General features: G+C 41.6%; 1 protein-coding gene across 1 annotated transcript in view; it reads left to right on the top strand.

Annotated features, from left to right (window-relative positions):
• Positions 1–2456: 2456 nt before the first annotated feature.
• IKZF2 (IKAROS family zinc finger 2) overlaps positions 2457–27930 on the top strand; it is a 105858-nt gene continuing 80384 nt past the window's right edge. Inside the window, exons 1-2 of the mRNA XM_034065525.1 lie at positions 2457–2505; positions 3212–3316. Of these exons, the coding sequence (XP_033921416.1) occupies positions 2472–2505; positions 3212–3316 (139 nt within the window). The 5' untranslated portion in view covers positions 2457–2471. The remainder of the gene's footprint in view (positions 2506–3211; positions 3317–27930) is intronic.

Genomic DNA, 27930 nt, shown 5'->3' with positions numbered 1-27930 from the left:
CTCCAGTGACTTGTTGCTGTGAGACCATTAATAATCATCATGATAATGGGGAAAGAGAAGGGCAGAAGCGCCGTGGGAGAGGGGTGGTGGGAGCGGTGCGTGTACCGGGGGGCGACGGGGCTCGCCCGGTCCGTTAGTCAGCGCCGGCCCCAACTGCCATTTCCCTCAGCGCCCGCCGCCACCTGCGGCCCCGGGGGGCTGCGGCCTGACGCGGCGGCGGAGGGAGGAGAGACGCAGGGGTGTGTGTGTGTGTCTATGAAGGGAGATGTGTGGAAGGGAAGGGCAGAAAATGAAATAAACCGAAAAATGAGGCAGGACTTCCATGACTTTGACAGGTTGTGCTATGGGCGGGCGGAGCGGGGATGAGGCGCCGAGCCCGGTGTCGCCCAGGGCCGGAGCAGCACTCCGGGGAAGTTGGCCTAGGCGTTGTGAGCGGGGTGTGAGTGCGGCTGCCGGCCCCGTCCCCTCACCCCATCCCGCATCCCCTCCTCTCCCCCCGGTTTCGTGTCGATTCGTAAGGAACCGGTGGATCAAGTTTTTCTCTCTCTCTCCCCGCTGGTTAATCGCATTGCTGTAGCACCGGCTGACCTCCCTCCCTCCCTCCTCCCTCTCCTTCTCTTTTTGTGTGTGTGTGTTCTTCATCTTCCTTCAAAGTATGTGCCATTCCTGAGCGAGTTTCCCCTTCGGCTCATCCCCGGGGCTGCCCGGCTCCGCATGCCCCACCTGTAAGTGCTAGGGGAGGGTTTCTCTCCCCTCTCCCTCACCCACCTCTCACCCTTTGATTTTCTCCATCTTTTGGGAATAATATTGTTAAAACTTTCCCCATTTTGCGCTGTTTTCAGCCCGAGCAAAACTCTCTTTCCACTCTCTCCATTCGTTGTGAAGAGAGAGGCTTGGCAGCTGGGATTTGCCATCACCAGCTTAAAAATGGTGACCAAACTTTTTCTTTCCCCCCTTCTCCTCCTTTCCTTGAAGAAATAAGAAATAAAAACCAAACCATGTTTTAATTTCGGTTATGGATGTTTCTGTGTTTCTTTTTGTCTTCCTTGCTCTTCCTCCTCCCTTCCTCCCCTTTCTTTCCTTCCACTTCATTGGCTGGGATGATCTTTCCCTGTTGCTTCTGATGTTTCTTTCTTTTTCTCAGTGTGTGCCTGCCTACCTGGACTAGGGGGAAGATAAGGTAATTTTGAAGGGCTTGAGGAAGCAGTTTACCTGTTTTGGAAACTTTTTGTTGTGTTTGGAGGTTTCTTTTTTAAGAGCCATGTGAAAATCAGCAATTGAAGAGAGTTTGCTACCAGCTGGGCAGGTTGAAATTTAAGTGTTATGTGCTGAATGCCTTGGGAATTTGATCTGGTTTATACCAAAGAGGAGCACAGAGAAAAGTATTTATTTATTTGGGGGAAAAGGGGGGGGAAGGAAAGCCAGTTAAGGGAGGGGGAGGGAAGTGGTTTTGGAGACAAGAAGTGAAGCTGCCTGTTTTCCAGTAAGTAATGGAGAAATTCCAGGAGCCAGGGCTAAATATACTTGGCGATCAATACAGAAATGGCTCATTGTGAATAATTTAGCTGCCTGGTGCAGTGAGAGTTTTGAAACTAAAGGCAAAAAAGAGGCCATGGAGGGAGAGAGGAAATAAAATTCTCCTCTGGTCATGTCAGATTTTTAACTTTTCCACTTAAAAGAAAATAGTTATGATTATTGGTATCTCTTTTTTTTTCTTTTCTTTTTTTTTCCCCTCAATATATATCAAATGATAGCTAGGGGGTGTCATTCTATACAGTTACTTGGGTTTCTGGAAAGTAATAGCTTGTTCTGTGTCAGCAAAGTGCTTCCAGAAACTTTAAGATTGCTTCACACCGCAAAATGCACGATCTGGGAGTATTTAGTGTGATGTTCGGCCCCATGCTGTGGCAGATAAATAGGGTTAGAGTGAGCAGGTGCCTGTACAGGTGTGTGTGCATGTACAGTGGTGCGAGACAAAGAGTTGTAACAGACATGGGAGGGCTTTTTGTTTTGTTTAGCTCAGGATGGAGTCTCTTGGAGTGTGTGTGAAAAGAGCAATTGTTAGTAGTATCCATCTCTTCAAAGCCTGTTCTGGCTGTGAGAGCTGATAATTGATAAAGCATTTACCATCCCAGCTTGAACAAGACAAGTGGGAAGTCAGGGAAAAACCTCTTGGATCAGGTGAAGATAGAGTAGGGGAGACAGGGGAATATGGTCAGACCAAGGTGATCCCAGTGCAGCCTGCCTAGGAGGCAGCTGAATTTCTCTACTCACATAATTTTCAGGGAGAGTTCAGTGATTTGCAAATGAGCACATGCAGTACACTTGTGTGTTTCTCTAGGCAATGGTTACAACAGCAGTAAAATGGGCAACTACTTAGGGCTTTTAAGTAAGTTTAATCATTTAATGGTTGATACTGACAGGCGTCTTTGAGGGTGTACTTTTCTGCCTTGCAGCACTGCACTTTGACTATGGAAGCAGAGGCTGCTGATGGATATATAACATGTAAGTAGTCATTTCATTTGATTATTCTGAATTACTTTTCTTCTCCCACTATCCTTTCTATAATGCAGACACTTGAAACTTTTGCTTCCTTTATGATTTTTGTATTGAGATGACACTAAATTAATAGCATTTAAGCATAAGTTTTGTGTATGACTGAAAATTGCATGGGGATGGGTGCATGGGTGAGTACTTCTACATCTAAGTATTTGCATGAATGAACTTTGCAAATAAGAGTTTATCTTCAGAAATTCAGATTGCAGCAAGAAACTTTTTATGCCTTTCACTCTGTATTTCTTCTGTTTTCTGTGTCAGGGTTTATTTAAGTGCTTTGTTCAACTGTCATTTAACCCAGAGCTTTGGGGGGGGGGGAGAAGGTCTGTATAGTGAAGTACTGTTTCAGTCTTCTCCTGCTCAGCCTGGATTCTCGGTGTCTGCAAATGGAAAAGTAAGCCTTAATTTCTCTTGAGACAAAGCAGTTGGGGCAAGGCTTGTCACAGGTGTGTGTGTGAAAGACTGGTAACAGTAGGTTTGAGGGAACTCTTAAATCAGTTCATCAAACCTTAACCTGTGGCAGCTGAGAGCTTAGGTTTTATACAGGCTCTGGAAGACCCCACCAGTACAAGAGGAAAGGGCTGAAGGGAGCAGGAGGGCTGTAGTTCTTAGTCATGGAATGGAAACTTACGGGGAACTTGTTTTGTGAAAACAGGTGACAATGAGTTTTCACCCGAAAGGGAGCATTCCGGCATGGCCATTGACCTCACCTCCAGCACACCCAATGGGCAGCATATCTCTCCCTGTCACATGGCAAGCAGTAAGTCTTTTCTTAAGCCTGTTTCTCTCTAGTGGTGTTTTTGGGTTAGTCTGGTCCTCCGGGTCCTCGGCTTGCTTACCAGGTCTTCACCACTGCTGTAGGCGTTGCTAATAAAAGGACAGGGTAGATCTTTTCTTTTCTTTCTTTCTTGTTCATGCTGGTGTCTCATCTAAACATGAACGGGATTACTAGTCTGAACTATCCCAAGGCGGCATTTGAGAGCTGGTCCTCACCTGTTCCAGGTAGGAAAATACTAGGCTTGACATGTGCTCATTTTGTTTTTGAAATCCAAGTGGAAATTGTTATTATTTACTGTGCTTCTTGAAGTAGCTTTATTTGAAAACAAACATGTTTTATTTACAGAAAGGCTCTACTCTGGCAAAAGTATTAAGTTAAAATATGTGGGTTTGATGGCAGGTTGTATTTTACTGTTCCGTATAGAAACTTCAGCATCCTGTTCATTACCTCTGCTTTGCCTGGACAAGTCCAAAAGTGGTTGGGATAATTGGAAGTTTATGGCTCTTGGTAGCTGAGTTTCTAACAAACTGAAAGGATTTTGTTTTAGAATGTCAGGGGAGAAATTGAGCAAATGTAGAGATTTGGCAGTGTACTGAGAGTGTCAAGTGCTGATAATATTTGTATAATTATTTTTGTGCTATATTTTGGAAGTAGATAAATGTAGTTTATACACATTTAGTAAAACCAACATCCTTCCTTTTCTCTGGGAGTGAGTGCCATAGTTTATTTTACTGTTGGTTACAATGTTATATCAAGATATTTACCTTAAAAGACCCCTGTACTTCCCTTAAAAATAATGTAATGTTCTTTGCTTTCAAGATACTTTCAGAGGTTTCCTCTCTGTGTGATACTTACTTTCTTCCTAGTGTATGTACTATAGATATGTATTTATCTTTTTAAACTGTGAAAGAAAAAGGGAGCTTTCAGGATTGCTGGCTTTCAGATACACAGTGTATTGCCTCAGAATCATTCTTACTGAGAAAAAGATGTTACTTTCCTTTAAGAAGTCTTTCCTCCTGCAAATTAAGGGTAAAATGCAGTTTTTATGAGTCTTTAAAACTGAGGGTTATTATGAAGATCTTCCAATTATATACATGTTGCTAGAGAATATGGTTGCTAATACTCTGGACTGAACTTTATATGACAACCGATCATAATTCAGCATCTTTAGACAATTCCAATCTTGCTGCACTGGGATTCTGATATATTTTATTATGTTGTAAAAGTTTTACTACTCACTTTCTTCATTTTCTTTGTTTCCTTTTTATTAATGGAAGGCTTCATTGGAAGGGAAAAAAAAATCTCTGTTTTAAATCTTCTTTATAATGTAGACTAAAAACCAGAGTCAAATTAGGGAATAAAAAAGATCTAGGATGAAGTAATCCAAAAATACTTTAACACATTCAGTATTTTCATGTTCATTGTGTTAACATTTTCAGTGGTTTTTAAGCTTTGTTAGTTCTTGCAGCACACCTGTCTGCAACCTTGCTGAATATCTCATTTTTGTAGGTGTGTTTTTTGGTCTCTCACAGGTGTCTCAGGTGCTCTTATCACTGCTGCTCTTCTGTTAACCATGTAATGCTGTTGAAAAATTAGGGGCTCTGCCTGGGTTCCCTGAGCCAAGCAAAACTTAAATTTGGTGTAATTTATATACTCTGTTTTGCAGAGAGGAGATTTGTTCTGTCTTAAACATGGAAGGTATTGATTGGAGGTTGTCGGCTTTTGTGGCAGCTGTTACACTGATTCATTTAAGGTTTTTGGCCAAGTCTTGGATCTGGCATATGTAGACTAAATCACCAGGCTGCGCTTTAGAGCTTTCCACCTGTTTTATAAGGTACAGGAAATTCTTTTAAAGGTTCTATAACCCAGGGGCCTGTGACCTCTCTCTTTTAAAGGAGAGGTGGAGATGGGAGAGTAAGGGGGGATAGCTGTTTGAGATGCATGGTATAATGTGGTATCTCCTGATGGATTGATTCACTGTAAGTGGCAGAAGTGGCTGTGTTGTACTCCAGTATGGTTTTGTTTCTAGTGGAATCACTGGAGGACAGATCCACTCTGCCCTTATAGTGAAGCATTCTGGCTGAGTAGGATCTGCTGATGGAGGAGATAGTATATAAGTAAGTATGTGGATCAGACTGCAACTATTTCACTCCTGGTTTTGTTGCCACCAGAAGGTGGATGGCCCTATTTAGCTGTGTGCTCAGGACATGCACCTGCAGGGTAGAGAGCTAAGTTTTCACCTTTGTTCTTGCATTTCTTTGAATCATTTTGAACCGCAGCTCTCAATTTAGCATTAATTTGTATCTGGCTCAAACAGAGACAAAACCATAAGAAGCAAATTTCTTGGATCTGTACTGCAATGACTGAGCAGCACTCTCCCAGCAACAGTAAAATTATGTGCTAGGTAAAGAGTTTTCTATGTTCATTAGCCCTTGGCAATCCAAGTTAGTAGGAGTTCTGGCTTTGCTACTGATGTTTTCGGGTTCTATTCCAAAAGGTTTCAGGTTAAATATTTTGGCTGGTGTTGGGGAGTTGTGTGCTGCATCCTTTAACCTATTATCATTTTCAAGTAGCTAGATGGTATGTATAGGTTATGGATGGGGCTGACACTCAATTTTCCTTGTGAATGAGATGATCCTGAAAGATAAATCACAGTAAATCGCCTGTCATAGCTAGCTAATGATCTCACATATACCTTGCGGTATGTATCTGCCTTCAGCAGAATACTGTATGTATGTTGGCAGATGCTCTATTCTAAAATAATAATTGTAGTTTTATGTAAGCAGAGACTTAAAATATGTGTAAATAGTTAAACAGAATAAGCTGATAGATCATCTCAGTGTCCTCTACAGTAAAAGACAAATTAGTACTATACCTGCTGAGTACAGATGATATATTTACATAGCCCCAAATCTAGAAGTCCAGCTTTTCTTCTGATCTTCCGTAGGTAAACTGTTCCAAAGGCTGATACCCAGAGCTGGGCATCAAAGGCTCAATTAACTTTGTGTTGGTACTAGAGAGTTCCCTGCATGGCCCTAAGCTCTCCTATAGACCCCACAGGATTCAAGGGAGTCTGTGTTGTTGCCTTCAGTGAATGCTGAACTGGGCTGTAAGTGATCAGGAACCTCTGAATAGGAACTGGCATGCTAATTAAAGGCTGATGGGGAATCCTTATAAAAGAGGCTTTAAAAAGAAATAATTCCCAGTCACCTCCTCATAATACCACACTGGGTTCTTACTACAGTTATTAGAGGTTGGGTTTTTTTGTTTTTCTGAAGCTTAAAATGGACTTAGAATGTCCCCTTTAGAAACTGCAGGGCACAGTTATTTGATTAGTGAGCTCGATGACGGCTTTGTATAGGATGAAGGATACTTCTCGAAGACCACTTGCCTGGTATCATGCAGCAAATAATAACATCAGCTATTAGCATCTGACAGTCAGTGACAGAGGAAATTTCCTCTTAAATTAGAGACTTTACAGTGGGTGTCTCAAATAACTTTATCTTTGCTTTCATAGACAAAAGGAGCCTTTAAATGAAACAGAACAATCGTAAATATCAAACCCAACATCTGATGTTTGAAACTGATTAAAATTGTGGTGCATTCTAAAGATGTGTTTGTAGTAAAGTGTTACTAAGTTATGAGAAATAATAGATTAAGAAAACAGCCACTGTCAGCTGACTCTGTTGCTGAAACGGAGGCGATTGCATTTTCTCCGTGGTGGGGAATGATTGTGCTGCCTGACAAGAGCACCCCAAATCCTTCTTGATTACTTTCATTTCTGAACTCCAAATTGTCATATGATCCCTGTTTTGCCATAATTGTGTTGCCCCCAGAAACAGTTCCATGTACCAAAGCTGTATCAGCACCATATCTGTATGGATAAAGAAACATAATTGTTGAGTTTGTTTTTTGGGATGAAACTGTTTAAAATTAGAGCTTGCTTCATGCCGCACTTACACAGCAAACAAGCCTTGCCATCAGTAGTCTACTGCCCTGGCAAGTGAGGCTGCACCTTGCAGTGGGATTCTTTTGGCTCAGTATATGTTTTTTCAGTAGGATGAGGTGATGGGGGCTGAGCCTCTGCAGGAGGCTTTCCTTTAGGGAGGGTGGTTGGAGCTGGCTGGGCTGGGCTGCTGGAGCAGGGACGGAATTAGTGCTTTGAGGCAGTCCCTCACCTGACACAAGCACTGGGGCATGAAGAATTCTGGCAGCCAAACTGTTGAATCCCCCTGAAGTGGGGATTCAGGTCTTCAGTTCTTCCAAGTATCTCACAAAGTGTGAAACACCGCATATGGTGCTAAAAACTTGGACTGGATAACCTTGAGATGTGGGGGAATCTCTTCAGCAGCCTTTAAGGAGTAGGGCAGGCAGCTATCTTTCATGTTGCCTTGGTGCCAGGAGGTGGACTTCGAACCATCCCTTAGGATGTCCTTCAGTCCTTTGTGTCTGACTTTCCAACTTTCGTGGTATGATGTTTAGAGAGCTCAGCTGTGCCTGATACAGATGTACCTATGGTTTTGCAGGTTGAAGGGCAGTGAAGATGCTCTATGCCAAAATGAGCTTACACATAAGGGATGAGCTCAATAAAGTGTGGCAGGGAACTGGAAGAAGTGAACTCCTTTGACACTTACAGAAGCACTGACTTTGCATCAGCCTTTGAACCTCAGACTCCCTGGGAATTGTTGGAGGAATAATACTCATCAGAGTTTCAGCCAATGGGCTTAGCTTTCTTGAAGGTTAAAGAGGAAAAATAAGAAATAATCAGGCTTTGAACAGAAATCTAGGGGGTTTTGAGCACACCTAAAAACTGAAGTGCTGCAGAGTAGTGTGACACTGCTTGTTTCTTGGAAAAGAAAGAAAAAAAGGGGTACCTGGAAATGAAATACTTTCTGGGATGCAACTTGCATTGTTGTAACTTCATCCACAACAGCTTAGATTTTTCACACTGGTATGGTTAAAATAATGAAGTAGCTCCTCTGATACAAACTCTGTGGATAAACGAACACCACGTAGCTGCTGAAACTAATACGTGTTTAAGTGACTGCTATCCATAGCTCACACTCCAATGGCAGCAGGTTCCTCAGTTGATTTTTCATGTTTCTGTTACAGTCTCTCTGGCATTCCCTATGGAGTCAGATACTGGGCTGCAAAAACATTCCTCTCTCCCAGTGAGTGTTATAACGAGGGTGGAGCAAAATGATCAGTTAATCTCATTAAAAAGGTTTTTATCCATTCTGATGGAAGCCTCCTGAGAGGTCATCTGCCAGGGCTTTGTTGCAGCACACACCTTTTCTTAGGGAGCTTCTGTTATTCTCTTGGACTGTCAGGTTTGGTTAACTTTCCTTGGTACACACCCTGTTACAACACTCAGTGCTTTTGCTAGCTTTGGAGTCAGCAAGTTTTCAGAGTTTGCCTCTGGAATTTCAGTTCCTTTTCAGACATGCCAACAAAAAGAGCAATCCTCATCTTCCTTGAAACGTGGCACTTTGATAGCAGCTGTGTGATGAGATACCTGTGAGAGAGCATTTTGTCTTTCCCATCCCTGAATCTGGAGGAATGTGCCACTCATGTTGAAATCGATGGGTATTTTCTCCAGGGAAAATGGATCAAGGGCTTGTTTCCTATTCCTGTGGGCTACAGGCTCTGTCTAGTCCCTCTGGTAATTGACAGTTTGTAGGACTGGGTTTTACAAGTGGAAATGCAGCTGCCTGTGTCATCTTTGTGAGTTACAGAGGGTGAGCCACGCTCGTGCTCCTTTCAGTGCCAAGAGAACACCTTGAAAGAGTGATGCTATTCTAGCTGTGAGGAAAAGGCTTAGCTCTCTTCTGCCTTTTCCTCAATAATCCCAGTGAAGAAAACTCCTTAGGGGATCCACCTTGAAGCAGGTTGGTAGAAACTTTAAGAGAAGGCTGTGCCACTGCTCTCTGTAGTAACAAGACCTGTTGCTAGCCCAGGTGTGGAGCCTGTGCCATAAGCATAGAGTGGTGAACACTTGTTTAGAGTCCAAATGTCTGGCTGCTGCATCCCAATGTAAGAAAGCAGCTGTGGTTATCACTGACAAGTGATGAGGCTTGACAAGTATAGGCTGAGTGACCAGAGGTCCAGCTTTTCTCCTGACTCTTGTCACCATAGGGAGTGCTTTCATGTTTCTGTGCTGCCTTTTTGCCCCTTGCCTTTTTTGTGAATCAAAGAGGCTACAGACCACTTAGGGTGGTTCATGTTAAGCCTTGTCAAAAGTGGGAATTTTATTACAATATCTACTTTGCTTAGGGATTGTTTTACATTTCATTTTTGCAGCCCCACAATGAGACACTTTCAGAAGTACCTGAATAGCAGTGTAGCTTATTTCCTGTCCTATGCAGGAATAATTGCACCCTATTCTGATGTGATTACATTAGAGCAACCACAGCATTTTAACTCTTCTCATACATTACCAGGTCTGTGTATGGACAAACCCCTATTTACATTGCCCAGCAAAATGTGCCCTTGATCCAGAGCCAGGTTTACATTACCGGCTTGTGCTGGCACTGCTGTGTCAGCCTGTGGCTTTGGAGAGCTGTAATCCCTCACAGGCAGAGCAGTGCTGGCAGAAGCTCCTACTGTGAGCGTAGCCGTGGCTGGCAGGGTCACCTGCAAGTGGTGTTACAGGTGTTACACTGGAGTGTACCGTAAAACAGCGGGCCCTGTTCCTGGAAAAGCTGATTGATGCCCCTTATTTCTATGCTGATAAAAAGCTTCCATGAATTAGAACTTCTTTTTTTGTTTTTAATGGACTTTTTCTCCACACATCCTTGCTTTATGCTTTGGAGGTTTATTCCAGTAACGCTGAGTGACCAAGGCATAGCACCACAGAGGTGGTGTGCTCTGTGTGCATCATACCTGCTCTTTTAGCTCATGGTTGCTGTATTCAGCCTCACCAGAGAGGTTACAGGGCACTGGGTCTACCCTATGGGGAAGGCAAAGTTGTTGGTAATCCCTGTGCTCTTGAAGGGAATGGTATGGGGGATGTGGCTGTAGGTCAGTCTTAAGGCTAAACTGCACTCTCATCCCTGGTGTAGAGGGTGTGAATCTACTAGCTGGTGGTGAATGAAAAAGACAGCAGTTAAGTGCATGGTGTCCCTAAACAGGTTTAGCAGACTGGGTTTTACATAAGGCAGGAGCCAAGGAATCCAGTTCACTCCAGACGTGCCTCCGCTCTCCCCACCATGGCTTTATGAAGAAGCTGCACCAATTGGGGCTTTTTTACCTCTTTTTTCTACTGGGTTATTGGTACCACTTGTGAGGCTGTTCTGAGCACAGGTATAGTCACTGTAGTAGGGAAAGTGAGAAAGGGAAGATGAGTGGGAATATTTGTTTCCCTATCACTGGGCTGGACAAGGCCTTTTGAGGACTCAGCTCTAGTGTTCACCCTGAAGCTTCATGCAGCGGGGTTAGAAGACCCAGCTACATCTTGATGCTGCTGATGTCAGGCCCTTTGTCCTGAGGGATGGAAGTCTGAAGCAGTTTCCGAAGAAGGTAGGACATACTGAAGCACAGAAAATCCATTCACCTTGTCTGTCTGTTCTATCACCTCTTTTTCTCATGAAGTTTCCTCTTCTGTGGGGAGGTAAGGTAGTTGTGTTTCATCTCCAGCTAATGGGGCAGGGCTTACAATAGAGGTGCTCCATTTGCAGTTAAACCACATACATGACAGAGCTTGACTTTTCGACGAGGGATATTTTCTTGTTTATCCCCTTTGTTCCTCCACTTAAACAAAACACGTGTTACCCTAAACATATCGATGCTGTGACCTTCAACAATAGACTGGAGTTTTTTCAGCTCCTTATGAGTCATGTTTCGCTTTCATTCCTCTCAGCCTCAAAAAAATCCATAATTCCATCAGAAGGAAGTGATGTTGTCCTGTTTTTTCCAAGGGACACGTGTTCCCTCAGTCCATGAGAGTGATGCTGCTGAGTGGCACAGAAAGTGGCTAGAGAAGCCTGTGATACACCCAAGTTCATGTTATTTGTTCTCATAATTACTCTTTGGGAATTTGTGTGTGTGCAGTCATGAGAATTCACACCTACTCTTTCCCAGTCCTCAGCTCAGCCTTTGGACATTTTATGTTTCCCTTTGCAAACAAATGTGCTTTTTAGGTAATGATCTAGCCATAAAACACAGACTGAGAGAATTTTTGGTAACTGTATGTGTGCATCCTTTGAGCTTCAGCAGCAAAAATTAAACACCAGTTTCTGTCCAAAGAGCAACAAACAGGATGATGTGAATTCCCTTCTTTTGAAAATGAAAGAAGTTGCCTCTTTCTGTATGAAAACTGCAAGTCTTTTTACACAGAGGAGTATGAGGTCTATTCATTTGGGGAAGAGCAGCTATTCTCTTTTAAGTCATGGATGGTTTGAAAGTTTCCAGGGAAGAGCTGCAGTAGATTGAAGATCCTCTTCTGTTTAGCAGCAAGGTCTGTGATACTGGGTGAAGGCAAAGAAGAAAACAGTGTTTGAATTTGGTGGGGTTTTATCTTGTTTACTGAGAAGTTGATATCCAGCAGTGTGTGTTTTGCTTTGTCCAGATAATGGCTCCTGAAGGGGAACAAATCTTATTAATTAGCAGTTTTGCATACTGCTTTTAATTCCTTTCCTAGGTATGGCCTTTGTGTTGCACATGCAGTGTCATGGTGAGGGGCCTCTCTCCCTGCCGTTCTGGAGAGTTTGCAATGATCTGGCATCTGTGCAGAGTTTGTCCCTGTGGAGAAATACTTTAGAATACACTTTTGGGCCTTAAATTCACTCAGTGCCTGAGTCCTCATCACCTTTCAGAAGCAGACATGTCCTAGACATAAATGTGTGTAATAGTTTCACAGTTCCATCTCCCCAAATTAGGTAAACTTTACCAGTTTTTTGGACCTTGTTACCAGCACAGGTGGTTCCTGTTTGAGGTTAATACATCTCCATGCAGCTGTCTGGACCAATCTGGGGTATCAGTTTTACTTGAAACCCCCTGTCTGACATTTTTCCTCTAGCTTAAATGCACAGGCCTCTCTCTCCATCACTGTTAGGTGTTATCCTTTGAATAATCTATTCTTCTGGAGTGTAATGGAATAATATCTCCTCATTATATCATGCATTTCAACAATAAATCTTTAAGAGCTTCACAAAGGATGCCAGCTGAAGAGATACAAATGGGTGAATAAAATTATAGGCTGAAGAGGTGGAGAAAAATTAGGGAAATTGATGTTAGTGTGAGTTCAACTCCTATAGGTGGGAGGCAGTCAGCTTCATCATTTGTGTATGTGACTTCAGAATGTCGGATTATAGGTAGGTCTCGAGTTCAAAAGAATGATGTGCTGGTTGTGTGTTCAAGGGTCAAGTAGTATATGACGTTAGCAGACTGTGAGAGCTCTGTGAGTTTATTCTTGCATTCTTTTAAATTTATAGTCTTATCAAAACTCCTTCGTTTCCCTTGAATCCCATATATTTGAATGGAGTATAAATGCTTTCATGAGTCAGCTGCCCCCAAATTAGCTAGTATCAATAGAGAAGGTATGAAAATGTGTCCAGCCCTAGTATGTGACAAGCCTGTGCATGTGAGATGTGTGTAAATACAAACGGAAGGCACTTCAGGAGAGTTTCGGTCACATACTATGGAGACATACAGGCTTGAAAAACACTGGAATCGTGCAAATCTTATGAAATTAGGAAGCCAGAAAGAGGAGAAGTCTGTGACTTACACCTCTGCTAAAGGAAAAGCTATTAAGTGCCACCCTTTTCAAATGTCAAATCCATGGGAAAAAGTTGTTGGAAGCCAGTCTCTGCTAAGGCTGCTGCTTGCAGGACCTACATTTTGTTAGATGTTTGTGCAAAATCACCTCAGTGCCCGGACTGTGAGACCAGACATGACTCAGGCTATCAGCACGTAACATGGTTTCAGGTTGCTGTCTTACTGCTTTTGTGCTAAAATGCTGTAAAAAGGCGTCTGCTTTTTTTCTCACACTTTTCAAGTGCTTGGTTTATTTAATGTCATTAGTGCTATTGTTATTTAAATTTAGCTTCTGACTGGTAATCATTAAATATTTATAGAAAAATTGATAGCAGTGAGTTTTTTGCTCTAGTAAATATATATCACATATGTATTCAAAACCAAAGCAAACTGCAGTGCATTCCAGGAAATAATCTATAATGATGCTCTGTAACGTACTTGCTCATCTTCGTGTCAAGATGCTTTATCTGTGTCCTGACTGCAGCCAGTCCTGCAGTGGAACCCTGGTTGGTTTTCTTACTGGCCTAGAACAACAGAGTACAGTGTCTTAGGAAATGAGCAAAAATAAGTTTTCATTGTAGAAACATGGATAATAATTGCAGTATAATTATTTAAGGTTTCTTAGTGACTGTATATGGGGAGATCCTTAAGGTTTATGTGGCATCTGATTTACAGCACCCCACCAGTAGACTACTGTGCTAGAAGAGAATGGTGCTTTGCTTATGCCGATCACTATCATACGTTCTGTTTTCTCAAGCATGTGGATGTTGTTTGGTGCCTCAGCTTGTCATGTTTTCCACATCTTTGCTGTGGCATCTGAATGCCTTTATGAAACTAGTAGTGTGTGAGTCCCTTTAAGGGATTTCTAATGTGTCTCCTGTTGTGAGGTCAGTACTTGGGTCTGGGTAGAGCAAAATCATCTCTGTGTTTGGGAGCAGGAAAGTGTTTTTGAGAGAAGGTAGCAATGTGGCTACTGACGATGGTGGTTTAAAACCATTTAAAACCAATGTCTAGTTAAAAATGTGACCTTAAACTGATTTAAGGCTAGAGTTCATTGGAGGGGTATGGACAAAGGCATGGGATCTATAGGATGCCTGACACATGAACAAGACAGTTGTTTCTCCAGCCTGGATCTCTGCATTGTATTACTGTGCAACTGTAAATGGAATAGATCTTGGTAGACCTTCAGAGAGATGACCCGAATTAATTGTTCTGGCCAGGTGCTTTGAAGAGGGGGATGCTTCCATCTGAGTTGGCGATGAGGTATCAATTTATAATCATGACTGTAGTTTATTATAATAATTCTAATTATATATATAAACAGTTTAATCTACTATAATGTGATATGATAACATTTGCTGAGCTTTGGCTGCTTTCAGATAGTGAAAATGTGCTGGTGGTTGTTGGCTAAGATTCAGAAACATTTGTCAAAATTTGTGCACTATGTGAACAACAATTTTGTGTGGATTAAGCAATTATTAATTCTCCCCTATTATCCATCAGATAAAACTACAACTAACTCATTAACCAAAATTAATGGTAAATAAAGCTGATCTGTTGTTGAGGAGGCTAATTAGAACGGTAATTGTGTAATGATGATGCAGTTAATTTCAAAATGCAGATTTAAAAGCATCTCTTTTTGGCAGTGATAGAGCAAGGTGTGAAATGAAGTGGGATACTTACCACTGGCATTGGCCTCTTAATTAATGCCACCAGGATTGCCTGTGGCTTTAGGCTTATTCATGCCCCCTGTAGAGCCCTCGGAAATGTCCTAATTCTGCTCACACTGAAGCCAGTAGTAAAACAGCTTTTTCTTTCTTACTTCAATGGGAGGGTGTTACGTGGAAGCACTGGTGTAAAACATTGCATGCTCCTGGGTTTACTACTGCAGCAGCGCATCCGAATGTCTGAGCTCTGGGAATACCGGCTGTGCTTTGGGATTTGCTGCTGACTTGCCATGGAGATAGATCTGGAGTTTCAGGCCAACAGAACTGAATTGTGACTCAATGGTTTAAAAATGATTGAGTGAGTAATTTTCCATGCAAGTTCCATTACAATATGTTATGCCCCAAGGATTATTTACTGTAGATGAACTTGCGGCATTTTTTTTACTGCTATATGTAATCTGGAATTTTAATAAGAAAAGAACAGTTTAAATAGGATGTTTTACCCAAATTTCCTCGTTCTTACAATAAAATCAGCATCTCTATAAATCAGCAGTTGCACCTGCTAGACTGCATGCACAATTTCTTTAATCTGGTGTCAGAAGTATATTAAATGCTATTATGAGTTATAGGGTTTTTTAGCAGAGTGTGTTTTGTTTAAATCACTAACAAAGAAATGAGCACTGGATGCAGAATATTTGATTCACCTTGTCTCATCCTTTCTAATCACTACTCATTTCTTTCCTTCTGACTTGGTTTAAAGGGAATTACAGGACTAAAAGCATTGAATTAATCTTGAACGTTCCCACTAATCATTCTTGAAGGGAGTATCGAGCATAAATACACTTTTACCTATCTTATTTTAAGTTTTCCTCTGTAAGTTATTTTCCTTGTGCTTCCTGGTTCATGGGGAAAGAAACCCTACGAGCATGTTTTAGTTACATCACTAATATTAGAACTGAGTAATCGGGTGGCTTTGGCAGCAGCCTCATTTATAAACTGGTGGTGAGCAGATGGCTCACCGAGTTGGCATGCCAACTCCAAACTTTCACAATCATGAGTCAAGTTTGAAATCGCACGATTGCCTTACATGCCATGAGATGATTTTTTTGGGTGTTTGTTTAATAAATGTAATTCTCGACGTCCCTTCTCGTTTCTGAGCTGTGTTTTGCCCTGCAGCATGGCTTCTCAGCAATCTCTAGGGCTGGGAATTCCTGGGTTTCTTCCTTAATTTAATGAAGCTGGAGCCTCTTGAAGCCACTTATCCAAACCTCTTGCTGCTAAGACAAAGCAGTAAATATGGGGCTAAAAGACATAAAAGCGAGACTTTGCAATCCTGGCTAACATCAGATATTTCAAATGGTTGAGATCATTCACGATTATCCTTTCAGCAGCTCCTGCTTTGTTCATGCAGTAATTCACTAGGAATAATTTGCAGGTATCTGTAATCCTGGCTATGCAAATCTGTGCCAATTTGTTTGTTTCCCAAGTGTGGGGCTTCAGTTGTTAAGCTGCATAGAGTACAAATGTTGTATTTTGAAATGCAAGAGTGAGTATTTTCTGTAAGCAAAATGTAGCAATAAGAAAACAGAGCTGAGCTGAAGTGCTCAGATGTTCTCACTGTAAACACAGCGAAGTTCCAAAAGGGTCAGATCTTGATCCACTTGAGAATTTGGACAAATACTACTGGAAGGGGTTTTTTCTGCTGTTGATTTTGTGGTTTTTTGTTTGTTTGGGTTTCTTTTTTGTTCTTTTTAAGCTATTCCTTCAACTAAAATGAGCATGGTGTATATGGGTTATAATGCATTGTGGGACCTGTTACAGAATGATAATTAGGCCTTATTCCTAAATGACTCCACACGAAGTGTGCTATTGTCAATGTTGAACAACAGCGTTTCATCCATAATCATGTAATTGGTGTGTGGAGCTAATTAGTGTGTGTTCAATTTAGGCCCAGATTTTTTGGAAATGGCTCCTGTTCTGGTCCTGATTTAGCAAAGCTCTTAAACAGATGATTAACTTCCCCTGGCTTTAATAGGACTTAAGCACATTCTTAATCGGGGCCATTGTGTCAAATCGTGTCTCTTGGTGACAATCAGAACAACCTGCCAGAGACATAGGAAAAATATCTGTAGTTCCTCCTTAAATTTAATCATTTCTTTAATCTGTGAGGCATTTTATTTTAGAACCTGAAACATTGTGTAGATCTCTTTTTTTTTTCTGAAATTTCTTTTTTTTTCTGAAATTTCTTTTTTTTCTGAAATTTCTTTTTTTTTCTGAAATTTCTTTTTTTTTTTTAAAAGCAAACAGTTATTGTCACAGTCTAATTGTATGTATAAAGTTTAAAGATTTTAACTAGCTTGGCAGGAGGCTGTTTACATCAAACCTGCTCAATACACCTTTGAGATGGAAAAGAATATGCATCGGAGTGTGCCTCACTTGAATATAAATGTCAACGCTGATAGATATCTGTGATAGAAAATTTGTGTGGGAGTAATAATTTAGTAATAAAATAGGTCAAATTAATTCTTATGCTGAAGGGGATACCTTACAATAACCATTTTGTAATTTTATGTTTGACAGTTTGTTCTGCATTATGTGGATAGGTGGAGCCGAGATAATGTAATCCATTTCCAGTTGTAAACAAGATTGCTTTAAGAGCTGCTGTAGTAAGATGCATGTTGGCTGACTTTAAGCTGAAAGGTAATTGCCTCTGAATATTAATGTGCATGTGGGGATTTTGTTTTTAATTCTGGGATTTCGTCTTTGCCCTATAGCAGCTCTGAAGAGCCCCTTGTTTTCCCAAAACCCACTTTGCTGCTAATTGAAGCTGATGGCAAATGTTGTGCTTTGGGCCCTTTGCGTTTATTTTATGTGGCCTGTGCACCTTGGAGAATACTGTTTTCTTTGGCTATGTTCTTTATTGTTAACCACCTTTTGAGTAGGTGAGTTGTTCTGGAGATGCTCTTGCTGTCCTACAGCAGCTATGGCTAGTTCCTGGGTTCGGGGAGGGTTGCTAGGTTATAAGAAAGGGGAGAAGTTGGCTGCACTAATTGAATTGTAGCCTCTTAAGAGAAATGATGAAAGTTAAGGTGCTGATCCTGTGCTGTGTAGCTGGAAAGCTTCCTCAGGAGTCATTTAGGATGTACCTAAAGCCCACTGCATTTTGTGGGAGATTCTCCATATACTTCCAAATGCTTTTGGAGTAGGCCCATATCATGGGGGCAGAGTTTAGATAGTGACAAACTTAATCTGAGGGAATATCAACTGGCTGCATTTGTATATGAAATTATTTTAGGCATCGAAGAGAACAACTAGGTCACAATCAATTTGTACCTAGTCATTCCATTTAAATCCTGGCACTTAGCTGCTATGAGCTATTCTATTACCTGCTGCCTACAGCGAGGCTCAGCACTGGTTACAGTGGGATTGGTGTTGAGCAAAGTGTAACTGCAACTCTGCTCTGGAGGAAACTGCAGTCAGAGTTCTGCAGGAGCTTGAACATCTGTTGTGTGCCAGGTTCTAACCTGTGCGTATTTTAAGGTCAGTGGATAGGTGAGATGTCACTGTTCAAAGATGTTATAACTGGCAAGTTAAATATAAGGAAGAAGCTCTTCCTTATGAGGGTGCTGAGGCGCTGGCACAGGCTGCCCAGAGGAGCTGTGGCTGCCCCATGTGCAGTGCTCATGACCAGGTTGGACACAGGGGCTTGGAGCAGCTGCTCCAGTGGAAGGGGTCCCTCCCTGTGGCAGGGGTTGGAACTGGATGAACTTTAAGGTCCCTTCCAACCCAAACCATTCTGTGATTCTGTTAGTGCCCTACATGCCCTTCTAGCAGAGGTATTTATTCTTAAGGCAGGCATTCAAACCAGAGTCCAACGTGCCTTGTTCTCTGCCAGCAGTTTTTCTATAAAAGAAAAACCAAACAACAAAATGGAGTATTTTTAGCTTGGATGGATTCACTGATCCAGTTTGCTGCATGGTCTGATGAAGGGAGAGGGTGGTATCTGAGCAGGGGTGGGAGCTCCTGGTGCTGATGTTTCTGCAAATGCAAAGGTAAGCTGAACCAGAGCAATGGGGGCAGCAGCTCAGAGGCAGTGGCTATGCACACAGCCCCTTCTCTAGGTCACCTTTAGCTCATGCCTCATGGTTGGACTATAACCTCGTATAATGTCTCTAGTTAAACAGTGGGCAGAAGATAGGTGGTGTTATGGGTGACAACTGCTCAGCAGAGCCAGCTGTGAGTCCTCCCCATCCTTGCATATTGCACAAATTTGGGGGTATTGATGTTTTTGGTTTAGAATAAAGTTTAGATTTCCACAGTGCCCTGTCTCTAGTGATTTGGTCTGACACTTCTCAAAGTCAAAGGGAGTCCTTGTGGTAATTCAGTCATTTTTGCAATGTGATGCTGCTTGTAGCAAAGCTGCTCTATGGATGCCTTTGCTAACAAATTACTTAGCTACAGAAACATTTGACTGTGGGCTGGTAAACAGAAAAAGTGAGGGTGTGTGGGTTTGTGAATGTATGTTGCCCATTAAGGAGTCTCACTTTATGCTGTGGCTGCTTCATTACTATGATAAAAATAACATAAAAGGATTCTAATAACTAATTAACTCGTTCACTAATGGATCAAGCATTGTCTTAAGGGCAGCAGTTTAAAGGAGTCTGTTTAATGAAAGTTGACTGGAGGTATGTCCTGTGGCTATTACAAACTTTGCTTTATAATAGCATGTATTTTTCAGTAGCTCCTTTGCCATGCTGTAATGTGGTTGGAGTGGGAGAAAGAAAACTGGCCATTTCCCGGCAGATAGCGATAAGTTTCTACTCGGTCAGAATGCTCTATACAGTGTGATAGGTTTATAATTATTATCCTAAGATTGATGTTTTTTGGGGGGAGTGTAAATTTGTGCAGCAGTAATCCATTAAGAAATCAATAATCATTCCATCCTGAAATGCAGTTTCTCTACAACATTATAAATACACACCAAAGACTTTAAAGTCATCTTGTCTCCCCTTCTCCACCCCACTCCTCCCACTTCCCTGAACTCCAAGTTCAATGTCCTTTGCTGTGTTGGAGAAACAAGGATGTGGTAGGACTCTTCAGTTGGATAAAACCAAGGGTGGTAGTATTAGCATAATCCCGAGAGCCAGTAAAACATTTTAGTGTGAACTTTGCTTCCCCTGCAGTACGCTTTTGATCATGGAGGATTTCCCCTTCTCCTCTGCCTTGGTTTCATCCCTGGTAGATGGGGATGATGAAGATTCATGCCTTGCTCCTCTCAGGGACTATGGAGAGGAAGTGCTGTATAAGTGTGAAGTCGTGGTATGTGTACATTTCCTTTTCCTCGCTCCTCCTCCTCATTGAGTCTTGCTTCTTCATGTAACAGCACAGAGGTTTGACTATCAGAGGCTAGCACGTCCTGCAGGACTTCCCTTTTTGCTCTGAATTCTCCCCAGCTGGGCAAACACACTTTCGAAATGCTGCTGTAAGTTATCCCCTGATCTGGAGAGCTGGAAACCTCCTTTATCTCAGGGCAAGGCTGTTTGTAGCTGATTAGTAAACTCTGAAGAAGACTAAGAGTAGTAGTTGTGTTGCTCAGTGGAAGGCTAAAAAAGCAAGATGCTGGGCTGGCCTGGTTCTGGTCTTGTGAGGAAAATTAAGGATAGGGCAGGGAAATGCTGTTCATGTAGTAACAGCCAGAAAACATGGAGTGCTTGTAATATGATGTTTCCATGTGTTTTATTTTCATTCTTCCTCTACTTCCTGTTTGTTAGAGCTGTTTGAAGAATCAGTTTTAATGAAAAATACCTCCATTTTCCACTTGAGTTTAAATTACTATAATTTTTAGCCAGCTCTGCTGTTCATTAAAAATGGAGCATTCTTTAATGATAGGGTTGTATCTTACATCCCTGATACTTATCCAGGCCTAATTTCACTCTGTTTTCTCATCTGCCTCAATAAAATGCATGCTCAGCTTGGGATGGGTGCAGTAACTCAGTACCTGCCTTTTACTTTTCTGAGAACATTATCATCTAGTACATGGATGCTTACCAGCCTTTTCAGCTTCGAGAGGGAGAGAAAGACCCAAGTGTTCATCACATCTTTCCTTTTGAGATTTGAGTATCTCGGGTTATGTCCAGAGGTCTAAGCAAGTGCAAAGTGTGACGTTTGTTTGTCACTTGGTGCATGTAGACCTTTGCTTATCAGAGCAGGCTATGGGAATATCCATAGCAGTAGAATTATTCACATACTTCAGTCTTCACAGGCTTGCATCTTGGACAGGGGGGTTTCAAGAGCTGGTAATGAGTGAAACTGGACACTTAAAAGCCAAGAGCAGTGCTTGTCATCTGTGTAGTTGCTCTAGTGCAAATTTAAAGCTACTGTGGTTATAAGTTCCTCACTGTAATCCTCTATGAGGAGAGCTTTCACACATGGCTTGATTGTGGGGCAGCTTGACTTCCACTGGTTTGCACTGGAAAGTGTGAAGTGATGGTAGGAGGAAAAGGCCCAGATGGCAGCAAAACTGTTGGTCTTGTCAATTGCGTTTAGTAGGTTTCCATTCAGCATTGACTGTCATGTCAATTGCTTTTTTCTAAGGCCACAAACTCCATACTGGGTTGCTTTCCCATCAATAAAGAATACTTCCTTATTTACCTAAAACCATCCCTCTTGCTCAGATGATGGGAACATAAGAGTTTAGCGAAGCCTGATACTTTGTGGGGTTTGACTCTTCTTAATTCAATACCTTGTCACTTGTGTCGCTTCTCCATTGGCCCACATACTGATCAATGGCTTTTACACATCAATGCAATTCTTAATCTGCAAATAATTCCCCCTGTCCCTGGTCAACTTGTGATGCAGAAGCAGCAGCTGATTGACAGCTGATTTTTATGCAATGATTTGCTGAAGTGTTCATGCAAATGACACGTGGCTATTCATTGAAATAGGAAGTCTTTATCACATCTTTTTTGGGTTTTACCCATTACCTTCTTTTTCCAGTGGTTTGCAGAATGATGAGTGCTAAAAGCCCAGTATCAGCTCACAGGATGCTGTGTTTAACAGATAGGGTTTTACTAGCTCTTGGTTGCATTTGTCTTTACTTTCTTTACTTCAGAAGTCTCTATAATTACCTGTGAGTGGTTGTTTTCCGGTGTGCTTTTTTAAGACAAACTTTCCTTTTTTGTTGTTTTTTGGGTTTTTTTGTTTTGTTTTGTACTTTATTGTTGCTGCTGGTTTGTTTGCTTGCGTTTTGGTGTTGTTTTTTGTAGTTACCAAAAGCTCATCACCATGTTGATAACTTACGAATGTGTATGTGTCCACTGGTAGCTTGAATGGCACGATAGAGAAATTGCTGTTAGTGGCTCTTTGCAAAGGAAATTCTTCAAAGAGAAATATTTAACAAATGGAAGGATTAAGAGATGCCATCTCAATAAGTTAGAGTTAATTGGCTGTGTACAAAGCATTTTAAAACAACTTCCTTGAAGATGCTGCACGTTAGGCTTGGAGTGCCTTTGTAGCAATGCTAGACACTGAGGCTATTTCAGAGGCTGGCTCCATCTAAAAAGTGCTTATAGTCTTCTAATTTCCAGACTCAAAACCGTTCTGCGTTGTAGCTATGGGTCTCCCTGAGGGATTTAAGACTGGTTCATGACAGCTTTACATATCTTCTTTGTTGTATGTGTGCCCCTCTAGGGGTATCCCATGCTGCAGCGACTGCAAACTGCTCCTCTGGAAAACAGTTGCAAGCTGCTCTCAGTCTGTGGGCAGTAACAGTGCTGCAGATTGTAGTCAGGTCTGTGTGTTACCTCTGTTTTTCTATTTCTCTTGCTGTGAGCATTATCAAAGTCTCCCAAGTGCAACACGTTGACCACAAGCCATGTGAAAGGGCCAACGGACCTAAACTACTGGTTCAACATTATGCTTATAGATGTGGTTTAAAGTGTGTTGGAATTAAAAGGGGAAAAAGAACCCCAAGCCCCCTTATTAGTGTTAGGAGGCTATGCAGAAAGTTAGGAAAGGTTTTTTTATTAAATCCAAAGGTTTTAAAACCCACTTTAGTGATGAGCAAGCAGCATCCTCTGTATTTTTGGAGAATGGAGGTAGAATAACTTATACTTCTAGCAGGAGCCAACTGTCTTTGAGGTGCCTCACTTATGGTATCATAGATCTGCTTTTAGAGATGGCATGGATTGCTAGACCATTTCAAAACAGATCAGGAATACAACCAAGTAGGACTCTTGAAGAGCTGGTCTTAAGTGACTTGGTCAATGACATGCAGTGAGTCAGTGACTGAGCCACAAACAAGCTGAAATGCCTGTCTTCCAGCTATGAGTTCACCACACCAGCATTTCTTGCTCTGTGGGTTGTATAGAAGTGTTAAATGTGTTTAATGAAGCTCCCCCCTTCTTTTTCTCACCCCCAATGTCACCTCTAAAAGTCAAGGTAAACTGTAAGAAAGAAAGAAATCCCTAGCATAAAATCAGTAGGAGGAAGTAGTTCACAGCAAAATGCTTTCTCTTTAAATGCTTGTGCTGGAAATTGTTCTTCCCACTTGACCCACCAAAGGTCTTCACCAAGACTTGCAAGGAGGGTAATAGCTCTCAAATCCTTTGAGCAATGCTGTGTTCAAATGGAGAAATGTTACCAAATCTTGGTCAGCCTAATTCTCCCTAGCCTGGTTGGGTAAAGGAGGGGGAAGTAAATCATTGAGTAGGTATATCTTCCATTCAGCAGGAGCTGCATATGATGGGATTATTAGTATTTCTAAACTAAAGCCCCTGACAGATCCTTGGATGCTTAAAGCTGTTGTGATGCTTTACCAGATGGTTCAGAAACTCAGACTGGAATATCTCATTGGCTGGTGCTGAACAATGACATTTCAAACCCACACGTTTGTTTGGATTTTAATTTTCAGGAGGATTAAAGCTTTTTGGGATATGGGCTGTCTCTTTCCATATATACGCTCAGCACCTTATGTAGTTTAGATGCTTCTGCAGTGTCTTTATAGTTCATCATATACTTACGAAAGAGCAGTTTGAGTTGTTGCACATTTTTAGCCTTATACCTGGTCTGGCAAAGGGCAGACAGGGAAATGCACAAGTTGTTGCCTTGCTTCATGCAACCATCATGACAACTGCAGCTGCTTTGTCTTGTAGCTGGGAATTGTGTGAACAGGTCATCATGCTGAAATATGCTATTTTTGATGCTGTATCCCTCTGTTCTTTTCACTTCTCAAATCTTGTCTTTGAAGCCCCAATCCTGCAAATACTAATACGTTTGCATAACTTGTATCGAGTGGAGTGTTGCTGTTTATTCCTGCTAGGTGTTGAGCTGTTCAGTCCTGACTCTACAAAGTACTTTGAATGAGACCCCACTGCTCTGGGGGAGAAGATCAAAGGAAATTGGTTGGGTTTTACCCCCTTTCAGTCCCATGGCATTTTGAAAACAGGATGGAGTGCCCCTCTGGCAAAACGTAAAACATTCTTAGGGCCTGCCAAGTTAGGCAGTCTTCCCTGGCTGCCCACATGGCTCTCCTGGTTAGAACTAGGACCTTTCTGCTACTTCTTAACTGCCTTGAAGGGATGGGAGGATTACAGTTAAATTCCTTAGGGTAAAGACTGCTAGTTTGTTGTGTGTAGATGTATCTTGTGGTGGTAGGTTACTGTGTAAAAATGTATGTGCACGGATGATTTTGGGATGGAGGGAAGGATTTGAGCTTAGCATTTGAGGAATGCAAAACTTAAAATGCTCGTTTAAACAACAATTAATGCACGTTGTACAGTGCAAAGAACCAGGATGCTTTGCTGACAAGTCTGAGAGCTTTAGTTTTTTTACTGCCCACTCTTACCCCTGACAACTATTAAGAGAAAAGCATCAGTGGAGAAAGAGTTTGGTTATGTTGGAAAGGAAAAGTGCATTTTATATAATTATTTTCCTGTGTTAGTCTGGTACATTCAATCCCACTGTTCTCCATATGATTCATCCTATTTGTACATGACTGCTGCATGGTATTAAATAATGTGCAGGGGTTTTTGCTGTTAAACAAGTGTTCCCTTCGCTTGTCACAAAAAGCTGACACATGTTCATTCTTCAGTGAGGGAGTTCTGCATCTGTCGGCACTTCAGACATAATCAGTTTAGATTTCAGCAGATGATTAGTGCTCACCTCTAACCAAACTGAGAAGCTGTTCCTCCAAATGGTAACAAATAATATCCTAATTAGTCCTCCACATAAGGAGCCCTCACTGAAAGCTACTGATCTCGGAGGCCTTTCTGTTCTAGTCCACTGCCTCTACAGACTGTTGTATCAGCATTTATGCTGAGCTTTTATTCCCCCTGCCTCAAAATGCCTCGCAGAGCAATTAATTATGCACCTGAAGATAGGCATTAGCCACGCAACAATATTCCACACACAGTTATGCACATTTCATTAGTGCCAGTTAATTTATGTATGATTATGAAAGCAAGAGCAGGAATGCTGGGCAGGACTCCAGGATTATCCTATAGCCCTTGTAGCTGTTAAGTGTCCCTGTGAAGCTTTTTGACCCGGCCAACCAGTGCAGATGAATACAGCTCATGCTGCTTTAAATACTGGTTTGCTCAAAGCAGGAACCCGCAGAGTGAACAGAGCAGAAAATGAAGGGAAGAGGACGACATGCAGAGCAGCTCCTCTGTGCTCCAGTGAGTGGCTGGTTGTGACAGCACCAGGTTTTACCAGGAAGTTTTAAATGGGTTTATGCTTTTCTGAGTCTGATTAGCTAGTTAGCAAAACATGCCCATCCCTGTCTATTAAACTCTGTGTACTTCCTCTTAGCTAATGCTATTTTGTACCAGCCTGGGGTTTTTAAGTAAATAAATGTCCATAAAGGCATAATTTAAGGAGCACCACTCACAGGGATGGCAAAAAAGCCACTGGCATATCTCAGGACAAAAGTCATGTGAGCAACTATAGCTGGATTAGCGTGACCTCAATAGTACAAAGAATTGAGGAAAGAAAAGAGGGAGAGAGGATGGGGGGGGGGGGGGAAGCTGTAAGATGCCTTCTGGAACATGTGCAGCCGTAGTTGTCCAAAGCTGGGCTGAGCAAGTTGAACACCAGAGTATGTAAATATCCATTAGTTTAAAAAGGAAGTTTGAAAATGTCAATTGGATTTTCAGGTTCGATTCAGTAACTTCTTTAAACCCTGCTTAAGTTTGAAGGTGAGAGCGCCTATTTTAAAACATAAATTGGCAGAAAAGAATAACTTAAATTACAGCAGAAGTGTGTTTTAAATATTTGCTGCTGAAATGTTGAATGTCTACCTACCAAAATTGGGGATGCCACAAAATTGGTACCTGAAAGCAGAGCTTGTAGCTGAGAGGGCTTTATTACTATGGTTGTTGCTTTTACTTTTGGTACAGGAACATTCAGTTTATTCAGTCAAAGTGAGTAAGGCAGCTAGGAGGTGAAAAAGCAGAAAGATCTATTTTCCTCTGCAAGTTGGGGAATGAAAACTGGTTTGAGAGGTTGAGGCCAATTCCAATTTGCATTCAGGGTAAGGTTGACATAAATAATGAATTTAAAAATCATCTAGGAAATGAAGCTGTTAATTATCTTTAATATATTAACATGTAAAATAAATGTGTGAATAGATGAATGTTAAGCTTTTTGAATAAGTGCACAATTTATCCCCTGAGGTAAGAAAAAGAAGTGCCTGATAAAGCTTACATTTATTTGCAAAATTACTGGTCTCTGTGGCTAATAGTTTTTGTTTAGGAAACAACTAAGAAGTCCAAATGCAAGACAAGGTTAAGCTGCAGTATTTTAAAGTATTTGAAGTTTCCTTGTTGCTGTTTTTAAACCCCAACTTTAAAAGGTGATTAAATCACCTGATTGTTAATAGATTCACCATGTCTTTCTCTTGAATAAAATGTATTTATCTTAGAAACAAGACACACAGTACATCTATTCTATCTGCATTTTGGTACAGCAGCTGCTGTGTTATTACTGAGAAACTTGTTAGTTTAAGAGGGTAAAAATTGATAAGGCTATTATAAAGTGCATGAGAAAATACCTAAATGGAAGATTATGGCAGGCTATAATAGATGGGAATTATCAGGTTACTAGAAGGTTGCAAGCTCTTTCTGGTTTGGTCTCAAAATGGATTTGTTTCAAATATTTGTTAATGAATTGCCATTAAAAATGAGGAGGTACTGATTTATCTTGCAAGTCAAATCAGAAGGCAATAGCAACGTGAAAAAGAGTCAGAAAATACAGAAAGAGTGGACACATTTGAGCTGGAGCAATGAAAATGTGATGAACACACATTGTTTCATCAATGTGATGAAACACACATGATAGTGTTCAGTTCAACGTTGGACACACAGGGACTAATAAGAATTCCTATTGTAACCTGTATGGCTGAAAATGGCAGAGGAGGAAAAAGGTCTGAATGTTTTTAGGTGACACAAGGTGTCTGTCAGACACCAATGTGGTAAAGCTATGAAAAAGGCACATGCCATGATGTGTTATTGCAGTGTTTCCAGTGGAGAAGGGAAGTGATGCTGTTTTACTATAGCTTAGCCCACGTAGAGGCCCGCGCTTCAGTGGTGAGATGTCTTCCATTTCTTCAACTCCCTTTCCAGGGTAGTTTGGAAATTGCTCTTCTCTGGCAAGAAATGAAGGTTTATTCTGCCACATCCAGCCAGCCTGGTAAAGTAAACCTATTGAAAGGGCATGGGACTGGGCCCACTGAAACGTACAGGAAGGGGTAAATATCAGGTAGGGTTGCAAGCTATCGTCATGAGGAGCTGCAGACAATGAATAACACAAAGTTACCCTTTTGCTTCTGCCAGAGCATGGGCAGGATTCTGACACATAAGACCTATTCTAGGTGTCTAGCAAGGAAGCAGTTGCTTACAAGAAGCCATGAGATACATGGAGGTGTGGTTATGAACTCCCTATAGTTGCATTAGATGTTCTGTATTTTACTGTAGAGCTGGGGGGAGCATGAAGTCAGCTATGACTTAGTCTGTTTCTGGTTTTGTTTGCTGTGCTGCGAGGCAATGGAAAAACTAAAGTCTTCAGACATCTGTATTTCTTCCTCTCCTTAAAAGAGTAAGGTGGGAGAAAGGAAAGTCATCTTGGTGTGCAGCTGTGGAAGGAGTCTAAATGATGTGATGTTTTGGCACTGCTCAGTGA

This window comes from Melopsittacus undulatus, chromosome 8 (assembly GCF_012275295.1).
Source record: "Melopsittacus undulatus isolate bMelUnd1 chromosome 8, bMelUnd1.mat.Z, whole genome shotgun sequence".
NCBI lineage: Eukaryota > Metazoa > Chordata > Aves > Psittaciformes > Psittaculidae > Melopsittacus > Melopsittacus undulatus.
Note: the sequence above shows the minus strand (reverse complement) of the source record. Positions and strands in the feature narration are given on the sequence as shown.